General features: G+C 55.2%; 1 protein-coding gene across 3 annotated transcripts in view; it reads left to right on the forward strand.

Annotated features, from left to right (window-relative positions):
- Nucleotides 1-27,787, forward strand: part of ZNF423 (zinc finger protein 423) — a 325,408-nt gene that overhangs the window by 20,752 nt on the left and 276,869 nt on the right. For 2 of the 3 annotated variants that reach the window (XM_074314928.1, XM_074314929.1), the window contains exon 1: nucleotides 4,520-4,900. The exons of the other annotated variant lie outside the window; for it this stretch is intronic. In XM_074314928.1, coding sequence (XP_074171029.1) covers nucleotides 4,861-4,900 — 40 coding nt within the window. In that variant the 5' untranslated portion in view covers nucleotides 4,520-4,860. Of the gene's footprint in view, nucleotides 1-4,519; nucleotides 4,901-27,787 lie in introns of those variants that run through there. 3 annotated transcript variants of the gene reach the window in all.

Genomic DNA, 27,787 nt, shown 5'->3' on the forward strand with positions numbered 1-27,787 from the left:
CCTTGGCTGTGATTGCCCCCTTTGGCCCTTTGCTCAGAACTGTGACAACTTCACCTCAGAATCACCCAGCTCCTTTCCACCTCAGGCCCTTTGCACATACTCTTCACTCTGCTGGGAACTCTGACTCCTTCCTCCTTCTCCAGGCTCTCAGCCAGACCACCACTGAGACCCTGTTTTGGGGGCCTCATTTACACTATACTTTTCCTGTTCAGGATTGTTTAAAACTGTGATTAAATAATTATTTCTGTGGCCATTTATTAAAAGTCAGCCTCCCCATTCGAGAACAAGCCCCAGCAGGGAGGGCCTGCGGTCCTGGTTCATTGCTCTACCCTCAGCTCTGTCATACAGTAGGCACACAATCAATAAATGTTGAATAAACAACTGAATAGAGGAACAAACTTACTTCCTGGGGGAAGATTGGAGGGTTAAACTTCCCTCCCCAGAATGACTGTACCTTATCGGCTGATGCAAGTTTTCCCTTATAGTGTGACTTTTCAGTAAAAAAACGGTAAACAAAACCCACACATTCAGATTGTATATATTTGAGTGTCATTTAAAGTAAGTGTGTGTGAGAGAGGGTGTGCGTGGGCAGGTGTGGATGGGGAGAAGGCGGCCATTTGGTCAGTTAGGGCAAAGCACCCCTTGACTCTTCAGGGATACTCGTTTTCGAGGCCACAAAAGGAACCCTGTCTTGATTGACTTTATTGTCCTACCTTGTTTTGTCACCCGCAGCCCCTCCTGTCCTGAATGACACCTGCCTCTTTTTGAAACTCAAGGAAGGAGCCTCAGTGCTGACGCTGGGACACATCATTAGGACCAAGCGGATCTGGGTGGGGAAAAGCAGCACTTTGGGCGAGAGGTACCCCCTCTGCCAGGGAACTTATGACGTAGAAGGAAAATGCCCCTTCCTGTGACCATGGTCTTACTTGTTTTCAAAACCATCAACTTGTAATTTCTGTCATATTTATGCTGGTGGATCCTCACAGTTGACAGTTTCCCCAGCCCCCCCTGGGGCGGGCAGGAGCAGCTGTCCTCTTTGCTGATGAGGAAGAAGAGGTGGTGGGGGCCTTTCTCGCAGGGGAGGAGCCCAGACCCCTGGAAGCCCTACAGGCAGTAGGCAGGTGGGCTAGAGGACACCGCCTGAAAATGCCCTTTTTCTGGTCCCAGGTCACCAGGCCGGTGTGAAGCGAAGCCCAGGAGGCAGGGCAGTTAACCTGACCCTCACCTAGTGCCCTCAGATCATTTTCGCAGGAGCTAGGGGCTCTTGCTGCTCTGGAATTTTCCTTAAAATAGCTTTTTTTTTTTTTTTTTTTTTTTTTTCCTGGAAGGAGTTAAAAATGAAAAAGCTTCAGAGAAAGCAGGTGGAGGTAGGGACCAGGTCGAGCTCCTTGACTGCCACTGAGCTAGGAGACAGCAGCCAGGTCTTGAGGGGAAGGGCTGAGGCATTGGGACACAAGTCTGTGACTGCCACTCGCAGGAATGGGTCTAAAAACTTTGTGCCCTTCTCCAGGAACCCCAGCCCCTGTGGACTGGTTCAGGATAGGCTGTCGCCACCCCCCCCCCCCCAACCCGCCATCCTGTTTCCCCTACCTCTGGCCTCTGGACCTTCCACAGTTCCGTGGGGGTGGAAAAAGGGTAGTGTCGCGGGTCTCTCCGCCCGGTAACCCCTCCTTTCCTCCAGCACACCCCTTCCCCACCGCGTTCCTTTTGTCTGCCCCCCTCTTTCCTGGCTCCTGGCGGGGCATGATCCACAGTTTCCAGGCCCCCCCCCCCCAGAAAGCCTGGGCGGGCGAGCCAGGGGCTGTTCTTCGCCCCCTCCCTCTAGGAGAGGCAGCCTGCGGCGGGGGCACCCTGTAGCCGAGGCCAATCGACCCCTCCCCCAGCGTGTGCCATCTGCCGCCTGTCAGCCTCTCTCCGTGGGCCTCGATCCCAGGCGCCGGCGGGGGTGGGGGAGCTGCTGATTCGGCCCCTCCTTCCTGGCTCCTTCCCAGGCGCCTCAGGCCTCTGCCCTCGCTTTGGCCCTTGGCACCCCTTCTCAGCCTAGCTCCAGCCACCCTCGAGCTGCGGCAGGCGGGTCCCACTTCCCTCCGGGAAGCGAGATGTTGGACACTCGGACGCAAGAACTGGGGAGGACGGTGACCCCGGGGGGTGGCTGGCAGCCTAACTTGGGGAAGGGGGGCAGTCCTCAGGGCCTGTGTCCCACGTAGGGGACATCTAGGTCCTGGTCCTGGCCCCTCTGGGGTTCCTCGCTCTGTCTCCCTGTGTCAAGGTGTCTGGCTCGGCCTCGTTTTTCGCTGGTCACCCGACTCTACCTCGGAGACTGCCTTGAGCGCTAGAGCTGCTCCCCCCAACCCCCGCCTCAGGCACTTCCCCTGCACTCCCTAGACGCGGGGGTGCGGGGTGGCATCTGTCCCTGCAGTCAGCCTAGCACCGGGTGGGAGCCCGCCGGCCCGGAGAGGCGAGCGCGCGGGCTGGGGAACCGCGGGGCGCAGGCGCCCTGCTTGGGGCGGGCGCCGCTGCCCGGTCGGCCCCCGCGCGGCTCTCGGCGGGCAGCGGGCTTTTCCGTGAAAGGTTGCCCTGGGTAACTCGTCTCCGAGGGGACACAGCCCTCCCACTCTCCAAGTGGCGACTTATCGATCCGCGAGATTGATAACCCCCAGCGCCGCGCGGCGCCCCGGCTCGGCTCTCCCAGCCCTGGGCGAGCCGGCCCAAGGTGGCGCCACTCGCTCGGGAGGGGGGCGATGTCGAGGCCAATCCCCCACTCTGGACCTGGCCGCCTGCAGCTGGTGGGGGCGGGGAGGCTGCAAAGGATCGGTTTAGGGGAGCCGCCTGGGCCGACTTTGCCTAAGTCGGGGCCCTTCCCGGGAGGGGTGCGAGACCGGAGCCTCCACTGGTCTAGAGCTGCAGGGACGCCAGGCGCCCCCTGGTGGCTGGGGCAAAACTTGGTGGAAAGTAGGAGCTGGTTTCTTTCGTCCACCGCGGCGGGAGGCACTACTACTGCGATGTTTCGGGGCGAAGATGTTCTTTTTATAGTCTTAAGTACGACGTGCGCAACCAGACACAGGGACCCTACAAATGCGGATGTGGGGACGCACTGAGTTAGCCCGGTGGTGAAAGAGTTTGTGGATGTGTGGCAGCGATGGTCTTCAAACACCGACCTGTGGGCAAAATCCGAGAGCGAAAGACAAGTCTAGGGAGAAGCCTTGTGTGTGGGGCATAATTTACGGAGGTGGCAGTGCTGGGGCAACTCACCCCTGTTTCGCCCGTGAGCCCTTCCCTCACTTTTTGCAGTTTGTGATGTTTGGCAGCACGAGTGGGCCGTGTGTCTGTTCCCTCCTCCCGCCCTTGGTGCCGCCAGCGCCGGAGTCGGGGCCCCGCGTGCCGGTGCGGTGCCCGCGCCGTGCCTGCCGCCGCGGTCCGGGTTTTGCGGGCGGCCGGAGCTGTATTTCCAGCGCTGTCCATCGCTCGGTGCTGTTGGCCCTCTCTCCGTCTGATCCGAGCCGGAGCAGTGCGGGGCGCCCCACGGGATCAGAGCGCTCCCCCGCCGGGACTCCGCTCCTCACATCCTCCTGCTGGGACCCGGCTACATTTCCAGCCAAGCCTGGCTTTATTATGTGTCTCTGCAGTGCAGCCCCAGCAGCCGGATCGGGAGGAGGAGAGCCAGCGACCACAAAGAAGACAGGAGCGCAAGGGAGGCTGGCGGGCGGGCCGGCGCCGGCTGGAGCGCGGAGGAGCCGCCGCCGCTGCCCGGGAGGACGGGAGCCCGGCCGCCGCCTCCCCCCTCTCCGAGCCCCTGGCCCATGGAGGCAGCTAGCGGGGCCGGCGACTTGGCACCGGCCTTTGGATCGGCTGCGCGCTGGGCGCTGAGCACCGCAGCCCGAGGGCAGGCAGCCGCGGCCCGGCGCACGGGCTGAGCGATGCCCGGGGCACGCGCGCGCCTGCCCGCCGCCGCCTGAGCGCCCCCGCGCGCCCCTTCGCCCTCCCGGGGGCCGGCGCCGGGCCGAGCCGAGAGCCAGAGAAGGGGGCGTGAGCCGGGGGCCCAGAGCTGCGGCTTCCAAGCCACTGCGGCCGTTTCGAGCCCCCCAAGTAGGCTGAGTTGAGGGACCCTCCTCCCCATCCATCATAATCTCCAAACCAGGCGTTTGGGTATTTTTTTAACCGTTAATATTTATTATTATTATTATTTTTTGTGCGGCAGGGGATAATTTGAAGGCTTTTTTTTTTCCGGGGGGTACTGAGCTTCCGCACTCCCGACCGCCTCCCGGTCTCCTCCCCCCCTGAGACCCCCTCGACTCCAGCCCAGTCCCCCCTCCTCAGATGGGTTCATTGTGAGCTCCGCACCGGGCTGCGTGGCCGGACGCCTGCAAACTTTGCACAAAAATCCGGAGAGGGGCGGAGGAGGAGGGGAAGGAGGAGGAGGGTGAGGGTGGGGTGGGGGAGGGAGCGAGGGGGCCGCAGGGGCCGGGGGCCGGCGGGGGGGGGGAGGAGGAGGGGGCGGCTTTTTTTTTTTTTTTTTTTTTTGCATAACTCGGCTCGGCCGAGTGGCCTCCGGACTCCCCGCGCCGCTGGGACCGCCGCTGGGACCGCAAGCCCTCGGCTGCCGCATTGCAACAGGCAGGGCCCCGGCGCGCCCCCCGGGCCGCCCCCCGCCCCCGAGCGGCCTCGGCCGGCCCGGGCCCCCAGCCCAGGGAGGCCGCCCCGGACCTGCGACCCACTCCCCGCAGCCGCCGACCCGGCTGCAAAAAAAAAAAGTTTCCGAGAGGCAGGCGGAGGACAAGGGGGAGAAGGGCAGCCCGGAGCTGCGGGGGGCGGCGGGGGGAGCCGGCCGCGAAGGGCGACGGAGCGCCGGGAGCCCCGGACATGTCCAGGCGGAAGCAGGCGAAGCCGCGCTCGGTGAAAGGTGAGCGAGCGAGGCCCCGCGGAGGCGCGAGCGAGCGAGCGAGCGAGGAGGGAGGGAGCGAGCGGGGGAGGAGGGACCGGCGAGCGAGCGGGCGGGCGGCCGGGACCCGCGCGAGCGAGCCGAGAGGAGGCGGAGGCGGAGGAGGGGGAGGGGAAGGGGGAGGGGCGCGCGGACACCCTCCCCGCCGGGACCCTCTGCGGACCCGGCGCCGCCGCCCGCCGGGGACTCGGGCCTGGGGGCGCCGCGGACGGGCCCTCGCTGTTCCCTGCGTGCGGGCCCCGGGCCCGCGTGGCCAATCAAGGGGTGCGGGCCCGACTTGGCGGGGATTGCAAATCTCGGCGGCGGCGGGCGGGCTGGTGGGAGGAAGGAAGAGGCGGTGAGGCCGGGCGCCCTGGGGGGCCGGCAGCTCCGAGGCCGCTCTCACCGGGCCGCTGCCTTATAGCCCCGGGACACCGAGGGCGGCGGGCGTAGCTTGCGCGCGCCGCGGCTGCCCCGCGCCCCCTGCCCGCCCCCTGGTCGGGCCCCCGCACTTCCTGCCTGCTCCACCGAGGCCAACCCGGCCGGGAGCCTCCCCCAGGAGTTTATTGTGTGCGCAGCGCTGGCGGGACGCGGGCCCCCAGGGGAGCGCAGCGGCCGCGGTGCGCGCCCTTCCGCAGAGGGCGCCCGGGACTCAAGCCGGGTACCCGCAGCCTCGACACCCAGGCCGGCTTCCTGTATCGGGTCTCTGGAGTGCACACGTTTGTGAGGATACATACACCCCTTCGTCTTCTTGCTTTGCTTTCTATTTCCACCGAGGGCCCCCGGCTCGAGTGGGCCCAGGAGAGCAGAGGCCCCGGGGAGAGCCCCTCCCCTGCCCTGCTCTCCCCACCGGCTGGCCTCTCCAGGCCTGGCCTGCTGCTTTGTCCCGATTCCAGCCCCTCCGGTGGGTGCCTGGCCGCGCTGGGAGATGGTAGACCAGGGACAGGATGAGAGCGGCTAAGTCTCTGGAGCCAAAAGTCCCGAGGCCCTTGTCCTCTCCCAACTCCCCTGATGACCTCTGGCCTGAGCCCAGTTCTGCTCTGAAAAGTTCATTTCCTGGAGGCCTGCGCGGGAAGGCGCTGGGGCCCCGCTCCCTTCCTGCCAGCCTTGCTCCTGGCTGGAATGGCTGCGACTGAATCAGGCAGTGAGGGTCCTGAGACACCGCCATGCTGTCCTTCTAAAGTCCCAGGAGATTCCCGGGCACCCGGCTCAGCGAAGACCTTCCTTGTCATCTTAGAAGCCGATCAACTCAGTCCAAACGCTCAGCCACCCGCCTGGGCCCTTCCCTCTTTTTCCGTGAGAGAAGTTGCTGTTGTTCCCCTCACCCTGGCAGGCATCCCAATCCGGGACTGCCTGGCCTTCTCCACAGACTGGGGACAAGGAAACCAGAAGAGAGACCCCAAGACGGGGACAGGAAGACGGTAGATGTTTGTCCTTTTGCTGACTAGAAGGGCTCTGCAGCTTGAAATAATATTTGATTTCTTTTCTCTTTCTCTGGCTCGTTGCTCACTTCTTCAAGAGCCACTTAAGGTGGCCCAGAAGAAAATGGAGACTTCGAGTCACTGGTTGGAAAAACATTTCTCTGTAACTCAGGGCAGTTGGTTTTGAGTTAACTCGGCATAGGTGCACATTTTTTCATAAAGGAAGATGCAAAGCTTACCCACCTCTAGTATGATCTCTGCCTCCCAGCCTCCTTATTTTAGAAGGCGAGTCCCCAAAAGCGAAGGTAGAGCAATTTGCAGTGAACAGATGGGTGGGTGGTTCAGAGTTCCCTGGACCTAATGCTAAACCACTGTGTGTATCGCTGGGAAACAATCAAGAATTGGTCTTCAGCCTTTCGTGAAATGAGCCTTGATGTGGTTTTGAACCACTGTCTCTCTCTAAATGTGTATGTGTGGATGTATAGCAGACAGTTCAAGCTAGTGGATGAGGGAAGAGACAGCAAAGGGGAGCAAGACCGGTACAGGCATTTTGAGAAGTGTTGTAAATGTCAACCACACCGCACGCCTTTCTGGCCTTGGAGTCCGGGGTCCTGTTTCTCCCTGTGGTTCTTTGCATTTCCCAAAGTAGCTACAACCCTAGTCTCTCACCATTTTGCCTTTTATTCAGTTTACTGGGGTGAATAGGGTTGAGATGTGGCCACTTATCAAGGGAGGAATTAAGAGAGAAGATAATTTGAATAGAAAAGAATTGCAGCAGGTGACGGATGTATTGCTTTTCAAGAACTTGCCCCCCCCCCCACTTCTCAAGCAATATTCACAAGTGTGTACCTGAGTGTGGACAGCTCCACACCAAGCATGGAAAACGACAGGTCTTCACCTTTAAAGATGCTTGAAGGTGAAGCTTAAGGAACAGTGCCTTTTAAATTTTGGTTTATTTTATTTTGTCTCCACTGCTGTGTGTCAGGGCGACTGTGGAGGCATTGTAGACTTCCCCAGCCAGCGTTCTGTTGTGAAAGTCGCTTGACTATAATTTGTAATTGATCTCAGAGATGTGAAAGCCCATAGCAAGAAGGAAAGACAGAAATATAACAATTTCTGATGGATGCTCAGAAAGTGTGATTTGAAAGCACAGGCATTGTTGCTTTGGACATCAGACAGGCTTCGGTGGGTTGTGGGGGTTCACGCCCCACTCACGGGGCACAACCTCCCTTCTGAGTGGGGTCATTTGTCCCCTGGGATGTTTGTCCTTTGGAAAACCCAGCTCCCAGGGAGGACACCCAGTAAATAGGGAAGGGAGCCAGGGCAATAGGTGAGGGGGGGAAATAGCCAATGAGATTTTCAAAAGGCTTGAGATTTAAAAAAACAACACAAACTCAAAACCATGCATGTCATGAAAGTCACAGTTTCTGACCGATTTTCCCTTCCTACACCGTTGCCCCCTTTTTTTATTCCAGGGGGTGCGGTGTGGCAGTGTGATGATTTGTTCCCTTTGATAATTTTGGCCTCGTTGTGGGGGCTGTTCTCATCACATCTCACTGCTGTTATTTCGGCTGATAATAAATGTCAGGTGATTGGCTAAGCTCTCCCTTCACCCCCACTGCCTCCTCAGATCCATGGAATAGCCCGTTCATTTATACAGAAAACGAATACGTCTTTTTCCCAGTCTCAGTTTAAAACTTTTCAATAATTTGTAATACCGTTGATTTTCTCCATCTAGCAATTGCCTATTAATTACAGTTCTTAATATTAATTAGCAGTTAGGCTGTGTCCACATAACCCCCCCACCCCCACCCCCACCCCTCAGCTCCAAGATCCAAAACCAAACCCAGTGACTTCTCTGTGCTCCCATCCCCTTCTCGGTCCTCCTCTCCTGCCAGCCCATAGCTTTTCAAAAGTCCATCTTATAAATTTGGTGGTCTAGGGACTTGGGAACAGTGTAGCTCGCTGCTGCTCGTGTTTCCATGGAAATAATTGAGATGTAATAAATAGAGGCGTTCTGAGGTTACAGGTTTCTTGATTCAGCTGAGACCACATACAAGTGTAAATTGTCGAGATTTGTTTGGCTAAATGTACATGATCTTGCAGGAAGGGCAAAACAAATCTTTATAGATTCTTTAGCTTTCTATGTGGATTGGGGCAGTTGACACTTAATCCTAATATTTAATCCCCCCCCCCCCAATTAAGTCACCCTTTCCCAGCTTTGGAAGGGCCTGTCTTGTTCTCAAAAACATCCTTTATGTCTAGTAATTGCTGTTTAGATTCTTACACCTGTTTCCTTGCAAAAACTTAATAAGCGATTAAAATAAGATAACCAGGTGCCTCTGGCAGGAGGACCCTGCCAAACGTTTAACCGATAAAGTGCCTAATATTCCTTAATAAGGAAAGGTGCAAAATGCTGGTGGCTTTACAGTCCTAAAGTCATTGTGTGGAACCGGGAGCCCTGGTTCTGTTGTGGCATGCTGCAGTGTGTTAGAGAGGGGAACCCAGAGGAGGAAACTGGAGTGCGGTATCTCTGAGTACCGCGTTCTAGGTGGGGGTGAAAGGCTGGGGGTGAAAGGCTGGGGATCTGCTTCAGCCTAATAGACAGTTGCAGTAATTTCTGTATCGGTAGCCAACTCTTACGCTGGTGGCTGTGGAATTCTTCCCCCGATGTAGGATTTAATAGTCTGGCAATTAGATGCATTGATTTCTCTTAACTGTTCATTTGGATGTGTAAACGAAAGGAACCTGCCACTGAGGCTGGTGGTGCACACACGCTGCCTGGCTCTTGGAAAAAGTCTGGCGTAGGTGGTGGCCGTGGGACAATATGACTCCTCCAGGCAGTGTTGGGGCCAGTTCCCTCTTATTGTAGAATTCTGCCCATTTTGCAGTGAAGTGAACAGCACCTGTTGTTCAGATACCGTTTAAAAATAAACTGTGTCCAGTTAGTTATGTCTGAAAAGTAAAAACGTCCTTTTCTGCTGCAGACGCTTACAGAGTAACATCTCTGTATTTGAGTGACTGGACTCCCTGCATATTTTCAGCAGGTGGTCTGTTAGGTACCAGAGGGAAAAGTCGCAAAACACCTTGGCTCTGAGTTCCTGAGGGATCCCTCCGCTGGAAATCCAGTGGGTTCTCTCTCCTCCTCCTTCTCAGCAAGAGCTTGAGGCCACCCACACCAGTGGCTCTGTTGAGCCCTGAAGACATGTGGACATGGCGTCTTGGACCCCTTGGCAGGCTGGTGGACTCTGCGACTTCAGTCGCTCAGAGAGTCTGTAGATAATGAACTCTCACAAATGTCAGTACCTGTTAAATCCCTGGACCTTCTGTAAGGGGCACCACCTGCTGACATGCAGGCATCTAAAACCGTCTGGATGGTAGGCAAACAGAGGACTTCCAGCTTTCCTGGTGGCCCCACTGTTTTTACCAAGGTGGACGGGTAGGTTTAGTTAACTGGCCGCGGTTAAAATGGATTTACCTTTCCCAGACCTTGTCCATGGTACTCTGGTGTTTGCAAAGAATATTATCTTCATGTCTCAAAAACGTTTACAGTAGATATCAGGGCTCCTTTCTTATCTGTGGGCCTCGGGTAATTATAACAGGATACCTTGAAAAATGTTGGTGCACTCCCCATCACTGTCAGTAGCCTGGGAAAAACCTCCATGAGTCTAGGATGGTGATTTTGACAATGTCTGCAAATTCCTGTCAGCTTGCAAAGGCATTTTGTGCATAAACATGTTAGACAGTAATCAGAGTGGTTCTGCACCCAGAATGGACTAATTAAGCCTGGATCGGTTATATCCCGCTTGAAGTTTTTGGCACTAGCTTATCAGCTCCCTTGGCATAACTTGGAAGAGGTAGGGTGGAGTAGAGTGGGGAAATGCTGATGGAAACTTTTGATTCACAGCTTACCTGCCGGGATCCGTGGCAGCCAATGATTGGGGTTGTACACTCAGTAAATAAAAATACTTTACCTCTTTCACGGAGAGCCAATTAGCTGATTGCTCTGTGTGGCTATCTTTAAGGAGGAAGCTGTTTTACCTATCTTCTTGCACAAAGGTTTGATTTTAATGTCTTGTGAAAAGGATTCTCTTTGTCTTGATTGATGTCAGGAATGAAAGCATGATGGTAATATCCCTTTGAAAGCTATTGTATCGTCAGCCCTGGCTGACAGCGGGAGGGCCTCCCAGCGTTATAGATTAGTGCTGTGAAAACACTGACATTTTCTTTGTTACGTTGCTGTTGTTCTACTTGCAAAGTCAATTACACAATGTCGGAGCTCAGTTACCCAGTTGACTTTGGAAGTAGCAACGGGCCTTCATTCTCTTCTTAAAGATATAATTTTCCTTTGTTGTTGTTTTTGTTGTTGTTGGGGTTTTTTTGGCTTTCCTCCCTCTGGCGTCCCCCCCCCACTCCATGTGTTAGCTACTCATTGTGACAAGTCGGATCCAAAGGCTGCCGTATCATTATCTCCGAATTCTTCTGCTCATCCCCATTTCTGTGGCTTCTTATTGATACAGTGACTACAGCAGCCAAGATACATAAAAGACCCATCACATGAGATTACAGTGTTGATACTCTCTTACCATGTGGGTCGCTCTCTGGATTTGGGGTCCTTGAGGTTGGCAAATTCAGGGTTTTCTTTCTTTATTTCCTGTAGACTCTGACCGGGGCTGAACCAGGTTCCTGGGTGGATGGGACCCCAGCAAACAGTTTTCTGTTATGGAAGATTTATAAGCATCGGATCTCAGAGGCCGGGGCTGTTAAGTTGAGGACTCAGAATCCTGGCTGATATTGTGCAGGGGCGGCAGGGCTCCCACTAGAGAACCACAGAACCGTCCTCCTCCCGCGGCAGAATCAGAAGGCGAAGGCATCCTGGGACTCAGCAGTGACTGGCATTCCATCTAAGTGTGTGGAATCCTGGTACTGAAAGAGAGGCAAGCCCTGAAAGGGCCAAGGCTGGAAACGGTCTGGTGGATGTGTTTTATCTATTCTCCCCCTCCCCACCGCCTTCACCTCCGCCTTCTCCAGAAAGAGGGAAGCCTAAAATCCCTCAGTTCTATGAACCTGACTGCCAAAGTAGCCGTTGCCTGAGAGGGGACAGACCTTGGGGGCAAGGAGACTGCTGCCACTAAGTCCAGATGACAGGGATCCATCAGGAAACTCTGATGGAGGACGCTAATCGTGGGCCCCTGAAGTTGTTATTATGAACCACCAGACAAGAGCCTGTGCTCACCAGCAATTTGTCAGGACTAATTTTGTTTTTCTCCAATAATTGAAAATTAATGTCTTGAAGTGAAAGCAGATGTTCATGTCATCTTCTGAATTGGGATATAAAATGGGGCTCTGTAGATGGGCTCACTAATTTAGCAGCAATTTCCCTCTCCCAGCTAATGGGGGTATTGGGGCTGACGTCACCGAAGGCCTGGGGCTCAGGGGATGAGGCAGAATTGCACAGGTTGGGCCGTCGGAGGGGCACGTGCCCTGGGAATGAAGGTGTGGGGGGAGCATTTGTTTTGGAAGGACAATATATAAAGATACGTAGTTTTGTGGACCAGGAAACTTGGAGACTGCATGGTTTGGAGTCCTTATTCTCACAAGAAGTATTTATTGAGATAAGTCAAGGCATTGTGCTGGAAAGGGGGAAGCGAACCTGGGTTTGGGTAGAGCAGGGATTCATTGGTTCACGTAGCCTCAGCGGGGTCTCCCTCACCTTTACCTGGAAGAAAGCGGGTTAAAATGGCAGGTTCTGGGCCCAGATCCCAGCGACGCTCACCCCGCCCGTCTGGGGAGGGGCTCAAGGCTCTTCTTTTCTTTCCCTCTCCAAAAACTGAGGGAAGACATTTTAAATCTTCTCCAGGAGGCCCTCTTAAGGTACAATTGTACCGAATAATAAAGAATGTTTTGTAATGAGAAACAAATTGAGGTAAGACACACCTAACCAAATGTACCCTTGTAACCATCTGAAGTGTATGCCTCAGGGGCATTAAGGAGTTCAGGTTGTGTAGCCGTCACCATCCTGGACTCTCAGTTTTAGTCAGCGCCCAGGTGGTGTTGGTCTGGGGACCCCCTCCCCTACACACACACACACACACACACACACACACACACACACAGGAGGCCATCCACTTCAAGGCCTCCATTTTTCCAGGGAGAACTGAAATGGCAGGTGAAATGACTCCGGGAGCTGGGGGTGCTTTTCCTCACCAGTGTGAGAGGTGAGCCTGGTGTGCCCACAGCTGGCAGATTAAGACATCATCAGGCCTGGTGGGCAGGGGGCAGGGGGCAGGGCAGGAGGGGTGCTTAGAGCTGTTGAGTGAGCAGGTGACCATTTTCAGGCTTCGAACATTCCTTCTCTCCAAAGCCCTTGGGGACACCATTCCTTGGAGACTGAGGCCGGCTGGGTGTGAACTTGCCCAGTGGTCCTGGCAGGGCAGATCCCAGTGGCCCCCGCACCTGCCTTCCAGGACCCAGGAGGGCCCCCTCCACCGGCCCTGCAGGCTGCAGGCCGGTTCGTCTGTGATGAGCGAAGGAGAGGGTCAGCTGTTCTGGAATGACCTGCTAGTTGCCTGGATTTCCAGTCCTAGAGCGCACACCAGCGCTGGTCCGCAGGTCTGGGAGCAGCAGACTCGGACTGTTCTCCTTGGAGTTGCCAGGCACCTCTTTCTCCCCTGGTTTTCTCTGTAATTGAAATTTGCCCTTTCGTTACCTGGGCATGAATTATTTTTTGCAGCGTTGTCATTCCCTATCCTGCTGTGAGGTTTATCTCTTCTGTTGATCCTAATTAAATAAAACACACTGCTCACCTAACTCCTGTTGCACTGAATTTTACCTGCCTGAAGGCAGTGCTGGCCATCTGGGCTTATTAGGGAGCAGGGCATGGCTGGCCGAGGGAGCTGGGGTGGGGTGGGCGGCTAGTAGCTGCCACATCCAGGCTGCGTGGTACCCCCTTGGCCTGGGGGCTGCAGGGCCTTGTAGCCACCAGCAACATATATTTCTGGTTCCTAAAGCTGAGATATGGCTTTGTCCCTAGCCTCCTGGGGCTGCAGGTTTGGACTTGGGGAGACGAGAGGTAGTCACCAGAGAGTCCCCAGGGAGAGGGTGAGGGAAGAGAGTGGCTCCCGCAGGGAGGGATGATGGAAAGAGGGGGCAGGCTCCTGTCACCTGGGGTGGAGGCTGCAGAGAGCGCTGGGTTCCCTCGGGAACAGTGAGCAGTGACCGTTCTCAGTGCCCAGGACAGCTCTGCAGATGCCTTGTGACCCTCTGCGAGAGACTGGCTAGCCAGGGGCCTGGCACGCATGTTGGGAAGATTCAGACCTTTCCTTTTAGCCTTTGAACTTCTCAGAAGCCTGAAAACCCTGGTTGAGAAGGAAACGGGGAGATCACTTCAGATTCTGTGGGCACGTCTGTGGTGTCCTCAGTTCCATCCAGCCTGGACTGGCATGCTGTCAGGGGCAGGGAGCTCACTACCTCTGCAACCCACCTGTGCAGTGTCAGCTTGGGTTTCCCATGTTCTCCCCTCCAGTCAGCTGCAGTGGCCTCCTGGGGTTTAGGTGCCTGGGTTCTGTCTCTGGGGGCCCCAGGGAGTCCCTCAGACCCTGGACCCCAGAGCAGCCCTGCTGAGAGTTGGCAGAACTTGCCTCCCTTGAAGGATTCCTTTGTATGAAGTCAGCCTGCTGGGCGTCCAGGACCCACACCCACTCGTCCATCGCCTCGACCCCGGCTTCTGGGTCCTACTGTTTAAAAAGGATTTTTTAAGTGGATGAGTGAATATGTACACTGTTGAGGGGATAAATGAATGGGTGGGACAATGAATGAATGAATGATTGATGGTCAATGAATTCCTAAACGAGTGAGCAGCCAGTGAGCTGATAGGGCGCGAGGACTATCTTAGGCGTGAGGCGGGTGTGGGCTCACCGCTGGCATCTGTGATGGTCCCTCCTGCCCCCACCCCCTTCAGCCCCTGTTCCTGCTCAGGAGGTGAGAGCTGCTCCACCTGGAGGCAGCGATGCTTTGTGCCTGTTCTGTCCCCTTTCCCTCAGCCCATTGTCACTCTCTGCTGTGACAGTGTAGCCACTGTTTGTGGAAAGCTTGGTGCTTAGCATTGTGCTAGATTGTAACACATTGTTTTTAAGTGGTCAGGGCACTGTGAGATTGTGGCACTAATTTTAAAGAAAGCAGCTTTGAATGGCTACCCACCCGCCAACCCCACCCCGACTGCCATCCGGCCTCATTGCTGGGGGGCTTGGCTTTGACGTCGTGGGCCCGGGCTCTGTAGCCCAACTTCCAGGAAGCGGACTTCAGGACCTTCCTCATCTTTTAGGGACAGTTTGCCCCCCGAATAGCATAGGAGTGAGGGGTGGGGTCGGGAGAGGTGGGCAGGAAGGAGAAGGTGAGGTGTGTTTGCAGGGGGACCTGCCAGTAAAACTCAGACTAAACAAGGTGAGTTGCGAGTGTTCGGGTTCTCTCATAGGGAGGTTGTGGGTTGCAGGAAACATGCTCTGTGATCTTGGGCAAGAGAGCTTTCTCTGTGCGGGTCTGAGTGTCCCCATCTGTGAAATGGGATGGAACTGGTTGGACAAAGAGCTATATTTGTCTGTGATGGTTTAGGATTTAGTTCCTGGAACATTCAAAGGGGAAAACACAAGAAGCTTTGGCTTTAGAATATTATGGGCTAGAAAGCTGTTAGGTCTTTGCAAGTTACGTTCTTGAGGTGACCAGTCCACAGAGTGAGAAGTCCGAAGAGGCAGCTCATGGAAGTCCTGCAGCACGTGGTGGGGTGTCCTTTGCCCCCCTGGCCCGTGAGAGGGTTGAGGGGATATGGGACATGAGCGAGGTCAAGGGCATCTTTTCCGTCATCTGTGAGTGCATCCTGTGGTGTCCCTGGCTCCTTTGCCTCTTGAGGCTTCGCCAATCATTATTGGAGCAGGTTCTCAGGTGCTTCTCGCATCCAGGGACCATGTGGGCTGAGAATGAGCAGGTCTCCCATGTGGCCATCCCGAGCCACCAGCATGGCCCGCCCTGACCCCCGGGCAGGACATGTGGCACGACCGTCATGACCCAGCACTTACTGTGCCAGGCCTGCCGTCAGCTCCTCCCATGGGTTCCCCCACTGCCAGTTCTCAGAACAGCTCTGATGATCTGTTTCACAGGTGCACACACCGAGGCACAGACGTACCTGGCCCAGAGTCACACGGCTGGAGCTGGCGGAGCAGGCCTGAGCCTAGGCCTGGTCCAGCTCCAGCGCCTGAGTCAATAACCACCACCTTTACTTACAACTGCCTCATGGGCCAGAAAGGACAACAAAGAAAGCCCGATTTCTCCGGGGGCTGGAGAAACCCCCAGACTCTGGACCAGGACCAGGGGCCATGCGTGAAGGCCTGAGATTGTTTCTGCCCCCCTCCCTCTGTGTCATGTGTCTTTTGGGCTGTCCATATTCACATCTTTAAAAAAATGGCTTATACATCCTAAAAAAAAGGAAAATGTAATCCCTTCCGTCCCCAGAGATAAGCACTGTTATCCAGTTATCTTTTCTTCCAGACCTTTTCTGTGGTGCGTTTACACAAAAACATATGTGTATATACCCATCCGTGCATAATTTTCAACCTAGATAGGATCATATACTGCTTGACTACACTTTCTATTGTTTACTCTTTTCATGTGGCACCGAGTTTGCAATCTTGGTTACACATTATCATCTTGGGCACTTAAAGAAGTAGCATGACCCGGGCCCCACCGCAGACCAAGTAATCTCGAGTCTTTGAGGATGAGGCCCCTGCTTAGTGTTTGTTTTTGTTTTGTTTTGTTTTTTAAAGCTTCCAGGGTACTTCCAGCGGGCACCAGAATGAAGGTCCATTAGTCTAGGAGGTACCATCATGTCAAGTGAGAGACCTACTCCACTTCAACGGCCATACTGCTCTAGAATGCATGTACGTCCTAGGGTTGATTTACAGCCCTCTACTGATGGACATTTACTTGTTTCCAGTGTTTTTATTGTTATAACAGTGATGTGGTGAGCATCCTCGTTTATAAATCATTGTGTTTCTTAGGCTGGATTCCTAGAAGTGGAATTGTTGGGTCAAAGGATAGTCTCTTGAAAATTTTGATAGATATTTCCAGATTGCCATCCACAAAGGGTGTGCCGTTACCTGTTAATAATAATTGTGTGCACGCATGTTTCTCCTAATCCTTGCCCCCATAGGATGTGTTCTTTTTTCCCCTTTCTTCCTTTTCCCCTTCTCTTCCTCCTCTCCTTCCTCTTCTCCTTCCCACCTTTTTATTTTTGTCAGTCTGACAGGCAAGAAATAGCTCATTGTTTTAATTCCCTGATTCCTGGTGAAGTTAACCATTTTCCTTACGTTTATAGACCATTTTGATTTATTCAGGAAGGGGCATTGCACTGAACGTGGAACTTGGGGTTTGGGCATTTCTTTCCCTCAGCTAGTTCTTTAGTCATGTCTCTTTTTTCTTTCCTTCCTTCCTTCCATTTATTCATCCATCCATCCTTCATCCATCTATCATTTATTCATCCATCCATCCTTCATCCATCCATCTATTCATCTATCTGTTCATTTATCCATCCATCCATCATTCATCTATCATTTATTCATCCATCCATCCATCCATCCATCCTTCATCCATCCATCTATTCATCTATCTGTTCATTTATCCATCCATCCATCATTCATCTATCCGTCATCCATCTGTTTATCATCCATCCAACCATCCATTAATCCTTCCTCCTTTTTCTTCCCTCCCTTCTTCGCTCCCTTCTTCCCTCCCTCCCTCTTCCCTCTCCCTTTCCCCCTCACCTGTAAGTCTGTGTTCAGAATACAGCACCAGAAAAAAAACACCTTAGCTTTTAACCTGTCACCTGCGGGGGCGACCCTACCCTCTGGGAGGTGCCAGGTTGTGAATGAGGCCCCAGCACCCTCGTGTCCAATCTCCCCACCTCACCAAGGGCAGTTGCCCTTCTCAAGGGGCACACTGGCCAGACACAGGGAAAGGGACTTGTGGGAGCGCATATGCCCCAGAATGGGTGTACGTGTGTATGCCTGTGTGTTTATGGTGCACAAACGTGTCGGCATGAGTCTGTGTGCCTGTGGTGTGCGCATGTGTGTGAGTCTGTGTGCATGCCTGTACTATCTTGAGGTCGTCTGTGGGTGTACATGTATGCATGCATGTATACATGTGCGTGTGTGTGTGCCAGCCTCCCGGGGCAAGAGACCCTTGTCATTGCTTGCATGCTTCAGCCTAGCAGTCCAGGGGCAGAGGAAAGGCACATGGCTGGTAGACGTCGCTTATGAATTTACTTCATATCCACTCACTCGGATATTTTTGGGACGCCTGTTATGTGCAAGCACTATGTTAGACCTGACCTTGCAAAAAGACAGAAGCAAGTCCTTTCTCCGTGCTAAGATTCCGTTTACCATATGCACAGCCATAGTTGTGAGGGTGGGAAATGAGTGTTTCCCAAAATGCATTCCAGGATTTTGCTGTTCCACCAAAAGAATAAACAAAATGTTTTCTGTGGCCAAACACATCTGGCAAACAGTGCATGAAGCAGAGTTAAGTTTTTAATTTTCATGGCTTCTCAGGGCATCACAAATGCTAATGTGGAACTCTCTCAGAGGTGTTCATACAGGTTTCCCCCAAATCCCTAGGTAGAGCATTCCTGTGAAACCTCTAGTAAGCCAAAATACCAGAAAGCAAAGAAGCAATTACTACTAATTTATATGGAAAGATTTTTGAGCATTCCCAGAACTCAAAAATACCCTACCAAATCATACCAAATGTGCTTTCTGTAACTGTGGCCAGTTCTACGCTGAGCGGAACGCCCTTCCGAGCTCTCTGAGGCTTTTCGGACACCTTCGTACGTCTTGTTAATGGCTGCACAAAATAAGTCGAGGTAAAGAAGCCCAGATGCTCACAGACAAGCTCAAAGCCATGGGGCTTGATGCTGAGCTGCTGAGTGTGGTTCCGGGGAAGGAGCCTGGCCGCTGGGCTACTCTCGCTGCCCCGTCATTCGTCCCCCCCGCCCCCCTCCAAGGTTAGCTGCAAATCAAACGCTGGACCCTGGTTTCACTCTTTGCCTTTTTTTGTAATAGTGAAAATCCTCTTTGGATTTTTTTCAGTTATCGAAAATAGGTACTAATGTGTTAAAAAAACAGGTACTAATTTCGTAAAGTGAAGTGTTATAACGTGAACTTTGAGAAAGTGGGGGAAACCTGTAGTTTTTGATTTCCATATCTGTTTGATCACTTGTTATGGAATTCTCTGATGTGGGTACAGGTTGGGTTTCTAGGCTTTTAAGCTTTAGTAGCATGACCTGTTCAGTCATTGCTTTATTTGTTCATCTCATACGTGTTTATTGAGCACCTACTCTGTGCGGGGCACTGTTCATGGTGCTGAATCCACAGCAGCAAACAGGCAGAAGTTTATTTTTGTGGGAGCATCTATTTACAAGTACATAAGTCAATAATACAATTTCTGGGAAACAAAGCAGGTCCTGGGATAGGCAGGGAGTGGTGGGGGAGGCTGTCCAGACAGAGCCACCCAGGAGGTGACACCTGAGTCTGAGGTGATGGGGGGATTATGAGGGGAGCTGGAGCTGGAAGCCTTTGTGATTGGTGACTTGAAGGGGTTGAGGGGTGTGGGAGGTGGGGTCCTCCCCTGGGCCTCTCCCTCCCACTCTGGGAGGACGCCACCGCACCCCACTGGCCCAGCCCTTTGGTTTCTAGGGCACAGTCCAGGCCTCAGAGCGAGGCTTCTCTGGGTGGTGAATCAGTTGGATGGGGCTTTTTCTGGACGAGGGCAGCTTCCGAATCGCGCCCCAGGAGCTGCGGCGGTACTCCTCGCCCTGCCCAAGCCATGCAGTCCCATCTCACTGTAACCCCGTGTGGCACCACCCAGGGCTCAGGGGATGGTCCCTCCTGGGCAGACCGGCTGTGAGTACCGCCTGGCAGAGCCCCTGCCTGTTTAGTTCACTGCTGTGTCCCCAGTACCTGGCACTGGACCCACATTCCCACCCCCATCTGACAGATGGCTAAACGAGGCCAGGAGGCTCCCACAGCCCATTCCCTCAGAGACCCAGCACGGGATCCAGTCCTTTTCCAAGCCAGGCCGGTGACCCCAGGCTGGTGGGATAGGGGACGGCAGAGATTTCCAGGACTGTAGGTGGGGTCTGGGGGCCTCTAGGGCCCTCCTGGGTATGGTTTGGGTCCTGGGAAATGAGGGCAGAGGGATGGAGAAATGGTGGGGACAGGCGAAGAGGTCCGGGGTGGGAGAGCCAGGAGATGGGGTTAGGTAGGAGGCAGGAAAGGAGCTGGGGAGGGGGTGCAGGGGAAGGAACTCAGGGCTGGGCTAGGGAACCCTGTGCCTCCTGGTCCTCCTTGGCTGGGCCCTCAGGCTCCAGGACCCCTTTGAGGTAGCCGTCCTGGGAACTTGTCAGGCCAGCCCCCGCCTGGGAGGGCTCCATGGCTGCAGTGCAATAACTCGGGCCTGGATTTAGGCACAAAGCGTGCATGGCAGGAGGCCAGCTGGGAAGGCGCGGGCTGTGGCGCTGGTTCACGCCTCCCGCCGGGTGGGGCTTGGGCTTGTTCTGTTCCACGGGCCTCCGCCTCTCTGAGTCTGGGGCTGGCTGGCCCAGCCAGGCCCCCCAGGACTCTAGAGTCTCAGGCCTGGAACTGGGAGCAGGGCAGGCCAAGGTGGAAGGAGGCAGTGCAAGTGGGAGCCTACAGCTGGTGGCCTCTGGTGGGTGAGCTGAGGTCCCGCACCTGCCAGATGTGCACCTTGGGGGAGCCCTCTGGGGCCCTCAGCTTGGGGGTGGGGCTGGGGGAGGGCAGTTGAGAACAGCAGGTAGGGGGGGACGACTATCCCTGTATAATAAAAAAATACATGTCGTTGATTGTTCTGAGTACTTCACACTCATTCATTCATTTACGCGTCACAGGGACCCAGTGAGGTAGGTCTTGTGATTATCCCCGGTTTACAGCGGGGGGAAACTGAGCACAGAGTGGCAAATTAAATTGCCCAGTGTCCCACAACTAGGCCTGGACAGGATTTGAAGGCAGGCACTCTGGCCCCAGAGCCATGCTGGGCCCCTGCGTGGTGGCCAGGCGTGCGTGTGGGGGGGCATATGGGCTTGCGGGTGTCGTTTTGAGTGCATTTGTGTGTGTTCAAGAAATTACAGACAGAAGATTTGCAAACAGATCTGAGTCATGATTCTCGGTTTGCCATTTAAAGTTCACTCACTCATTCATTCGTTCCCTGGGTGGATACTTCCTGACTTCATTCCTTCCCTGGATGCATATTTCTGACTCTGCGTTGGGGCTTATGCTATTGCTGGGTGCACAGTGATGAGTGAACACGGCCGGGTACCCACCTTCAGGGAGCCCACAATTTAGTTGGGGGCAGGGTAGCGAGACTGACAATAAAGTGTAAACAGTTACACCAAAAGTCATTTTTCATGGAGAGACAGCTCTGGCTCATCAGCCTCGGACAGCATTGTCCCGGGAAGGCATTTCAGAGGAGGCAACGTGTCAGCTGGCCTGCGTGGATTGAGGGAACTGCAGGGGGAGGTGATGGTTTCTCTTCGGCGCTGAACTCATTGCCAGGGCTGCCTCCCCCTGCCTTGGGCCGAGCCCTGCGTGGGGAGAAGGGCGAAGGAAAGGCCATGGTCCCTGCCCGCGAGGACCTGATGCCACAGAATCTGGGGGAATGTGGAGTGTCTGTGTCTGGCGGGGCAGCGACAAGCGCGCCAGGCTCTTCTGGAAGGGCTGGAGCCCCGAAGACAGTGAAAGAGGTTGTTGGGGATGGGCCTTGGATGACCCCAGAGATTTGCACAACCTCTGTGCCTGGCGTGGTTCCAGAGGTTGTGACGGGCCAGGAGATAGGTGTCAGGGGTCCCTCCTCACTGCCAGATGAGAAAGGGGGTTCTAGGGGAGCCCATCGCCCTGCCCCACTCACACAGCGCACGTGCAGCAGAGTGGCCAGCCGTCACTCAGGCTGCTCACTTCCAGGGCCCCCATGTCCCAAAAATGGGTCCTGACCCCCAGGTCCGGGCTCACCAGGGCCTGGGGCTCCCTCTGTGCACCGTTAGGGTTGGAGGTGGAGGGGAGCTTCTGGTGTTCTGTCATTGTGACCGAAATCCCTGAGCTGCCACCATCCCCGCGACCTCCAGCCAGGCCAGTGAGAGAGAAGCTGTCCCCGTGTGCCTGCTGTGTCTGCATTTCAGTCTGAACTGGGTGTCTGACGGGCTTTATTCTGAATTTCCTGTCTCCACTGGTTCACAATACCCCCTGCCCAGGCTCGCCTGGGGTGTGCAAGGCCTGTCATGGGTTCTGAGTCTCAGGTGGGTTCCCGACTTGGATGTGTGGGCTGAGCCTGGGCCTGTCCACTCCCTGCCTTCTTTCTGTGAGGAGGGTTCCACATCTGCTCGTGTCCGTGGACACAGGTTGGGCCTGGGCCACAGGGCATTCGTTCATTGATAATATGTATGGAGGCTGACTGTGTGCCCAGTGCATGCTGAGTGCTTTATATACATTTTCTCATGAATCCCCTCAACAGCCCTGTGAGATTGGTACCATGATGTTTGCCTTCTTGCAAGTGAGGAAACTTGGAGGGTCAGCCTGAGGTCGAAGACCACAGGTCACAGCTGAGCTGCCTGACATGCGGGTACGTGCAGCGAGTGTGCCCAGGGCCACCTTCTGTGCGCCTGGTGAGAGTGGCCCCCTCCCCCAGGAGCCATGCTGGGCTAGGACAGACCCATAAACAGCCATGAACTCTAGGCTGGTAACATCTCGTTCCCCCTGAGGACCCAGCTGATGGCCAAGTCCACACCCCCCCGGTCCCGCCTCCCTGCCTGCCTGGGCCTGCTCCTGAAGTTCACTTGGAGAAGCATCTTGGACAGGTTGGGGGTGGGAGGATGACGCCAGGTCCTTGGGACATTTAGGGTGGGTGGGGGACAGGGCTGTACCTGCTTCCTGGTTTCTTGGGAACTGCACGCCCAGCCAGGCCAGCCCTCAGTGCTGCTCCGTGGGAGGTGGGAGATGCTGGCTGGCTGTATTTAGGGAGGGAGTCCTCCCTTCTGTGCCCCGACCCCCACCCCCAGGCCCCAAGAGTCCAGCTGGCTCAGCCCACGAATCTTGGATGTGGTGGTTGGGGGTGGGTGGCCCTGCTGAGGGACTCACAGATTTAAAGGGCCCTGTCTCTGGGCCTCTCTCTCTGTCTCCACACAAACTGCCCCTTGGGCCCAAGGCCTGTGAGCCTGCATCCTTCCCCTCGGCACTTGCCCCGGAGCCTGAGCCTGAACCCCGGGGCGCATGGCCTCCTGGGCCCAGTTTCCTGGCTGCCCTTCCGTGTGCCCGTCCTGGCTGAGAGGCCCGGGAGCTGTTCCTCCTCTCCTCCCCCTGCAGTCCCTCTCCCTGGGCACCGACCCTCTGCATTCCCTGCCCTCCACCCCCTCCTGCGTGGCTTCCTGGAACCCAGGGACCCTGGAGGTTTCTGGACCATATCGAGTTGCCTGGGTGGTTCTTTCCTTTTTTTTTGGGCCATGCAGGGTGGAGGAGCTGGGAGAGGAGCTGATAATTGGGCCAGGGCCAGCCAGGGGTGGAGGCTGACCACCAGCCCCTGGCTCCCTGGGTGGAACTGTAGCCCGCCAGCCCCTGCCCTGAACAGTTGGGGCCTGGCTTCCCCTCCTGGTACGGAGCAGCCTTGTTTGGCATTTCCTGCCTCCCTCCCTTTCGTTTTATACCCGTCTCCCCAAGGACACCCCTGAGGGGACGTGGGGCCCACTTTAACCATTCTCCCTGGTGACTGGGGCCTGACTTGGCCTGGCACCACCACAGTCGTGCTGAGCCTGGGCCTGGGATGGGTCAGCTAGATTGCCTCTCCCCACCCCCGTCAGGCTGAACCTCCTGGCTGGACAGCTGGGCCAAGCGGGGCCCATCTCTAGGTCTGAGCCAGAGGGTGATGCTGACTGAGAGGGCCCCTCACAGAGCCCTTCGGGCGGGGGGTTAGGAGGGGTGTGAGGCTCTGCAAGAGGCTGAGGGGTTCGGGGAAACTGGAGCTCCCAAGTTCAGGGGGTGGGAGAAAGAGAAGGACCAGCCTTCTGGGGACAGCCAGGTTAAGGCCCCCATGGAGTTACTTCTGAAGTGATTTTGAGAAACCCCAAGTCCTGCACTGCTCTGCCCTGGCCCCCCCAAGGCTCACTGCACACATGGTTTTGCTTTTCCAGGCATCCTCCCCTGGTCCCCTCCCTCTGGGTGCCTTCTGAGCTCCTTGGGCCCCTCCTCCAGCCCTCCTGGGCCCCCTCCTTCCTCCTTGACCCACTTTAGTCCCCTGTTGCTGGGGGAGGGGAGCGCACAGCCGGCGGCTCTGATCCTGGCTGCCTCCCCCAGCATCCCTTGGGGCGGGCTCTGGATGGAGCCAGCAGGCTGAGCGGCCCGGCCCCAGGGACTGGCACACGGCGTGCTCCGAGTGGCAGCCTCCCTGCCCCCTCCATGGACAGACAGTTCTGGACAGCTGCCCCTGTCCTGGCCCCTGGGAGGCCCTGCCAGGGCCAGGCTCCGATTTCCCCCAGCCCCAGGGAGCTGTGGCTCCAGAGGTCCCTCCTACCACCACCTCCTTGGCGAGTACTTGCACTTCTTCCCAGAGGGGCCTCGGGCAGGGCCAGGCCTCCACCGTTCTTCCCCTAAATCCCTGCTCGGGAGACTAGAGCTCAGGTCAAGTTCTGTGCCTACCGTCAATCTCTGTAAGCTGGGGTAACCCACCAACCCTCTCTGGGCAACGAGGGATTGGACCAGCTAACCTTTATTGAGCACTTACTAAATTCCAGGGACTCACCGAGCATTTACATGTATGATCTCATTGTATTGTCCGGGTACCTGATGCACACAAGGGGACAGTCACTCTTGGGGGCACACAGGCTGGCAAGCTTGATGAGATGATGTACTTTGCTCTTACATTCTCGAATGCATCCTGATGCTGAGGCTGTGAACTCTTCTGCGGGTACCGCACGGCCCCTTAAGGACTTGAGATCCTTTCCTGGGGTCCTATCTGATGCCCCACCACTGTGTCCTACCATTGTATCCTACTCTGGTGTTGCCTGGGTCCCCAAACCTACCCCCTGCCCTGCAGCGGGCGGTGGGAAGTACCCAGCTGGGAACTCACCCCATCCTGAGTTCTAGTCCTGTGGTCCAGGCCTGGCCCCGTGTGAGCACCTCCTGGCACAGGATGTGTCCCAGCTTCCAGCACTGCCAACTGCAGGGGCCTCGAGCCAGCAGGCATTTCCGTGGGCCTCCCTGCAGGCCCACTGGCCCAGCCCTCCAGAACCGCCTGCACAGTCTCCCCCTCCTCCCTTCTGACACCCCCCGCCAAAAACAAATGTAAAAAACAGGGCGGGTGGATCCTGAGGGGGCCGTGCAAATTTGGGAACCCTTGCTTCCCCAGTGTCTGCATTTTCTGTCTTTTCCACCTTGAGTCTTGACATCTGTCTGTCCTCTGGGAACCTTTTCATGTCACCATTGTCTTGCTGAATAAAAGGGGGGGGAGGCTTTGGGAGCAAAGTCAGGACAGCTCTTCTTATTTGCCTAATTTCGTCGCTCAAATGTATCTTGTGATTAAACATTTTCTTAGCGCTTGGTCAGGGCCCGGCCGAGTCCCTTGTTTTAAACCTTGGCAAGTGAATTTAACAGCCCTGTTTGTATTAGCTGGAGATTTCATTTGCATAGTGATTGTTCTTATGAAACAAAATAATTGCTTGCAGTTTATGAAACTGTATCAATACGGAGTGGAGCTGCCGGCATGTGCAGGCTTTTTCTTCCTCGTGGAAATCTGTCCTGTTCAGGAGAAAACTCCGGCTCAGGGAAGAGCCACGTGTGGTGGTTTTTCTCAGTGGACAGGTTCCATTTCTGGGCCGTGGGTGTTACCTGACGGGGGGAGCTTGTGAAGGCAGATAAACACGCCTGCATATGTGAACCCCATTGCAATCATCCCATGTGGGATAAAGCGGGGTGGGGGTGGGGGTCGCCCGGTCCCTGCGAGGTGAGCGCAGGAAACCTGCAGACCCATGCATGAGCTTCTTTCTGTTGCTCCTCCAGCCTGTTCGATTAAGGTTGCAAACTGGTGGCCCGAGGCTCAGCGTTGCCCACAGATGTGTTTTGATTGGGTTGTGCTGTGTTTAAAAGAAATAAACCAACATTTAAAAATCTGGAGCTTTCACAGAAAAAATTCATTCAGAGTTCTTCTCTTTCATAACAAATGGGCAGATCTGGGACTGCTAGGACTGTGATCTGGCAACAGTCCTGCTGCGGGGCGGGGGGAATGGAGGCCGCTTCTGCAGGTGGGGTATATTTGTCACGGTCCCCCTGCACAAGCCCCTCAATGACAGGCCAACCCAGCCCTGGGGATCTGCCATCTTGATTGTTGCCGGTTCACCCAGTGTCCTGCAGGCTTGAGGCCCTCTGGGTGCCCTGGTCTGAGCAGTTAGGAGACATCTGCTCAGGCCATGCCTGTTTGAGGAGCTTCCCCTGGGCCTGCTGGCTCTTCCTGAGGGGCTGTGGGTGCCAGGCTTCCTGATGTCCCTCCTGGCTGGGGGCAGAGATGTGGGAAAAGAGGCTCTTGGGGAGACCACACCCTTATTTTCAGGATCTTGTTCTGCTCAGAACACCCCTGGCCCCTTCCTTAGCGGCTCCCTTTAGAGCCCTCTGCCTCCAGAAGACAGGCGTTTCATGATCTCAGACTGTTTTGTAGACTCAAGCGGCATCGCCCAGCTTGGTCAGCAGGCTTGGCTGGAATACTTTTTAGCTGATTGGGATACATTTTAAATTTAGTTGTGTTGGGTGGGCCCCGAATGGTACCTACCCAGTAAGGGAATAGGTCGAGCAAGGATCCAGGCCCAAGTTTCCCTAACTCTTTACTACTGGACGGTGTCATTAAGCAGACCTCTTTCTCCCCTTCTCTCCCTCCGCTAATCTTTATGGTTTGACTTTTGGTTGTTTGACTGCTCTTGGATTTGGCGCTAAGGAATGGTGCCTGCCCCACACCCTCGGACACCTGGCTTCGGCAGGCAGTGCCCTCTGATATTTGGTTGCTTTTCTGGAGCCTCAGCTTTGTAGGAGGAAAAGTCAGAAGCAATAGCGCAAGTGGGTGAAACTGATGAATTCTGGCAAGGCCTTCCGTCTGCAGGGCTCTGCCCATGGCCTGCGTGCCTCGGGCATCCCTGAGCAAAGCAGGTCCTGTGGATCCCATGTGCCCCAGGCCTTCGTCACAGACAGCCCTGGCGGGAAACCTCACTCAGGGCTCTGTGCCCTTTATGTAGTGGTCTCATGTAGTCCTCACAACAGCTCTAAGTGGTAGTTACATGATGCCCATTTTATAGATAAGGACACTGAGGCTCTGAAGTCACGGTCACGCAGCTGGTGAATGGAGGAGTCTGGATTTGAACTCAGGCCTCCTAGCTCTGGAGTCTCCTCTCCTCGCTGTGACTTAGGGAAACTGCCCCCACCTTCTAGAGGAAAAAGATGAAAGAGATAAAATAAGCAAAGCACTATTTTATTGTGACCTGTAACCTCTACATATTAGAGCAGGTACGTGGGACTCAGGCCCTCGGAAGCTTTCTTAACTTGAGTGGTGATGGTGTCAAGCATAATTTTTCTCCCCTTCTGTCCCTCCCCTAATCTTTATGGTTTGTCTTTTGGTTGGTTGACTGCTCTGGACAGGGCTCCCGCCCCACCCCTCCTAGATCCTGAGTTTGTGAAATTCCCCTGGGAGAGGATTACATCTCTGACCTGTTGGGGCTCCTCTTGGCAGGGAGTGGTATAGAGAAACCCAAAGTTTCTTCTAGAAGAAGGAAGAGCAAGCAGTTAGGCCAGACATTCAGTGTTGATAGAACTCGCTGCTGACAAGGGAGTGTATCAGTTGGGGTGCTTTGGGCTGCCAGGTATATAATCCAAGTTCAAAACGGCTCGAGCATAGGGAGTTGTATTATCTCATAGGACGAGAATCCTGGAGGGAATGTGGCTACAGAGTTCTTAGTGGGGCAGTGAGCACTGTCTGCAGGGACCCAGGTGTCTTCTGTCTTTCTGCTCTGTGTTGCTCAATGCATTGCCTCTTGCCCTCAGATTTGTCTCCTCATGGTGAAAAAATGGCTGTTGGGATACCGGCCATCACACCCCCACACATCAATGTCTCAAGACCAGGGGAGAGAAACGCCCTGATACAGGCCTGTCTTTTGTCCTAAATGGCCCTGCAGTCCCTCCCTTGTGTCTTGTTGATGAGAAATGCAACCCTTGCACATTCTGGACCAACCGTGGCCCAGGATATGGAGCATTGTCCTGCGGCTCTAGAGAGCCCAGCCTTCCTTGGATGTAGTGCCCTCTGGGGATATCGGACAACATTTGAGTTGGGTCAGCAAGAACGAAATGGGTGGAAAGGCTGCTGGGGAGGT

This window comes from Rhinolophus sinicus, linkage group LG11, assembly GCF_036562045.2.
Source record: "Rhinolophus sinicus isolate RSC01 linkage group LG11, ASM3656204v1, whole genome shotgun sequence".
In the NCBI taxonomy this organism is placed as follows: Eukaryota; Metazoa; Chordata; class Mammalia; order Chiroptera; family Rhinolophidae; genus Rhinolophus; species Rhinolophus sinicus.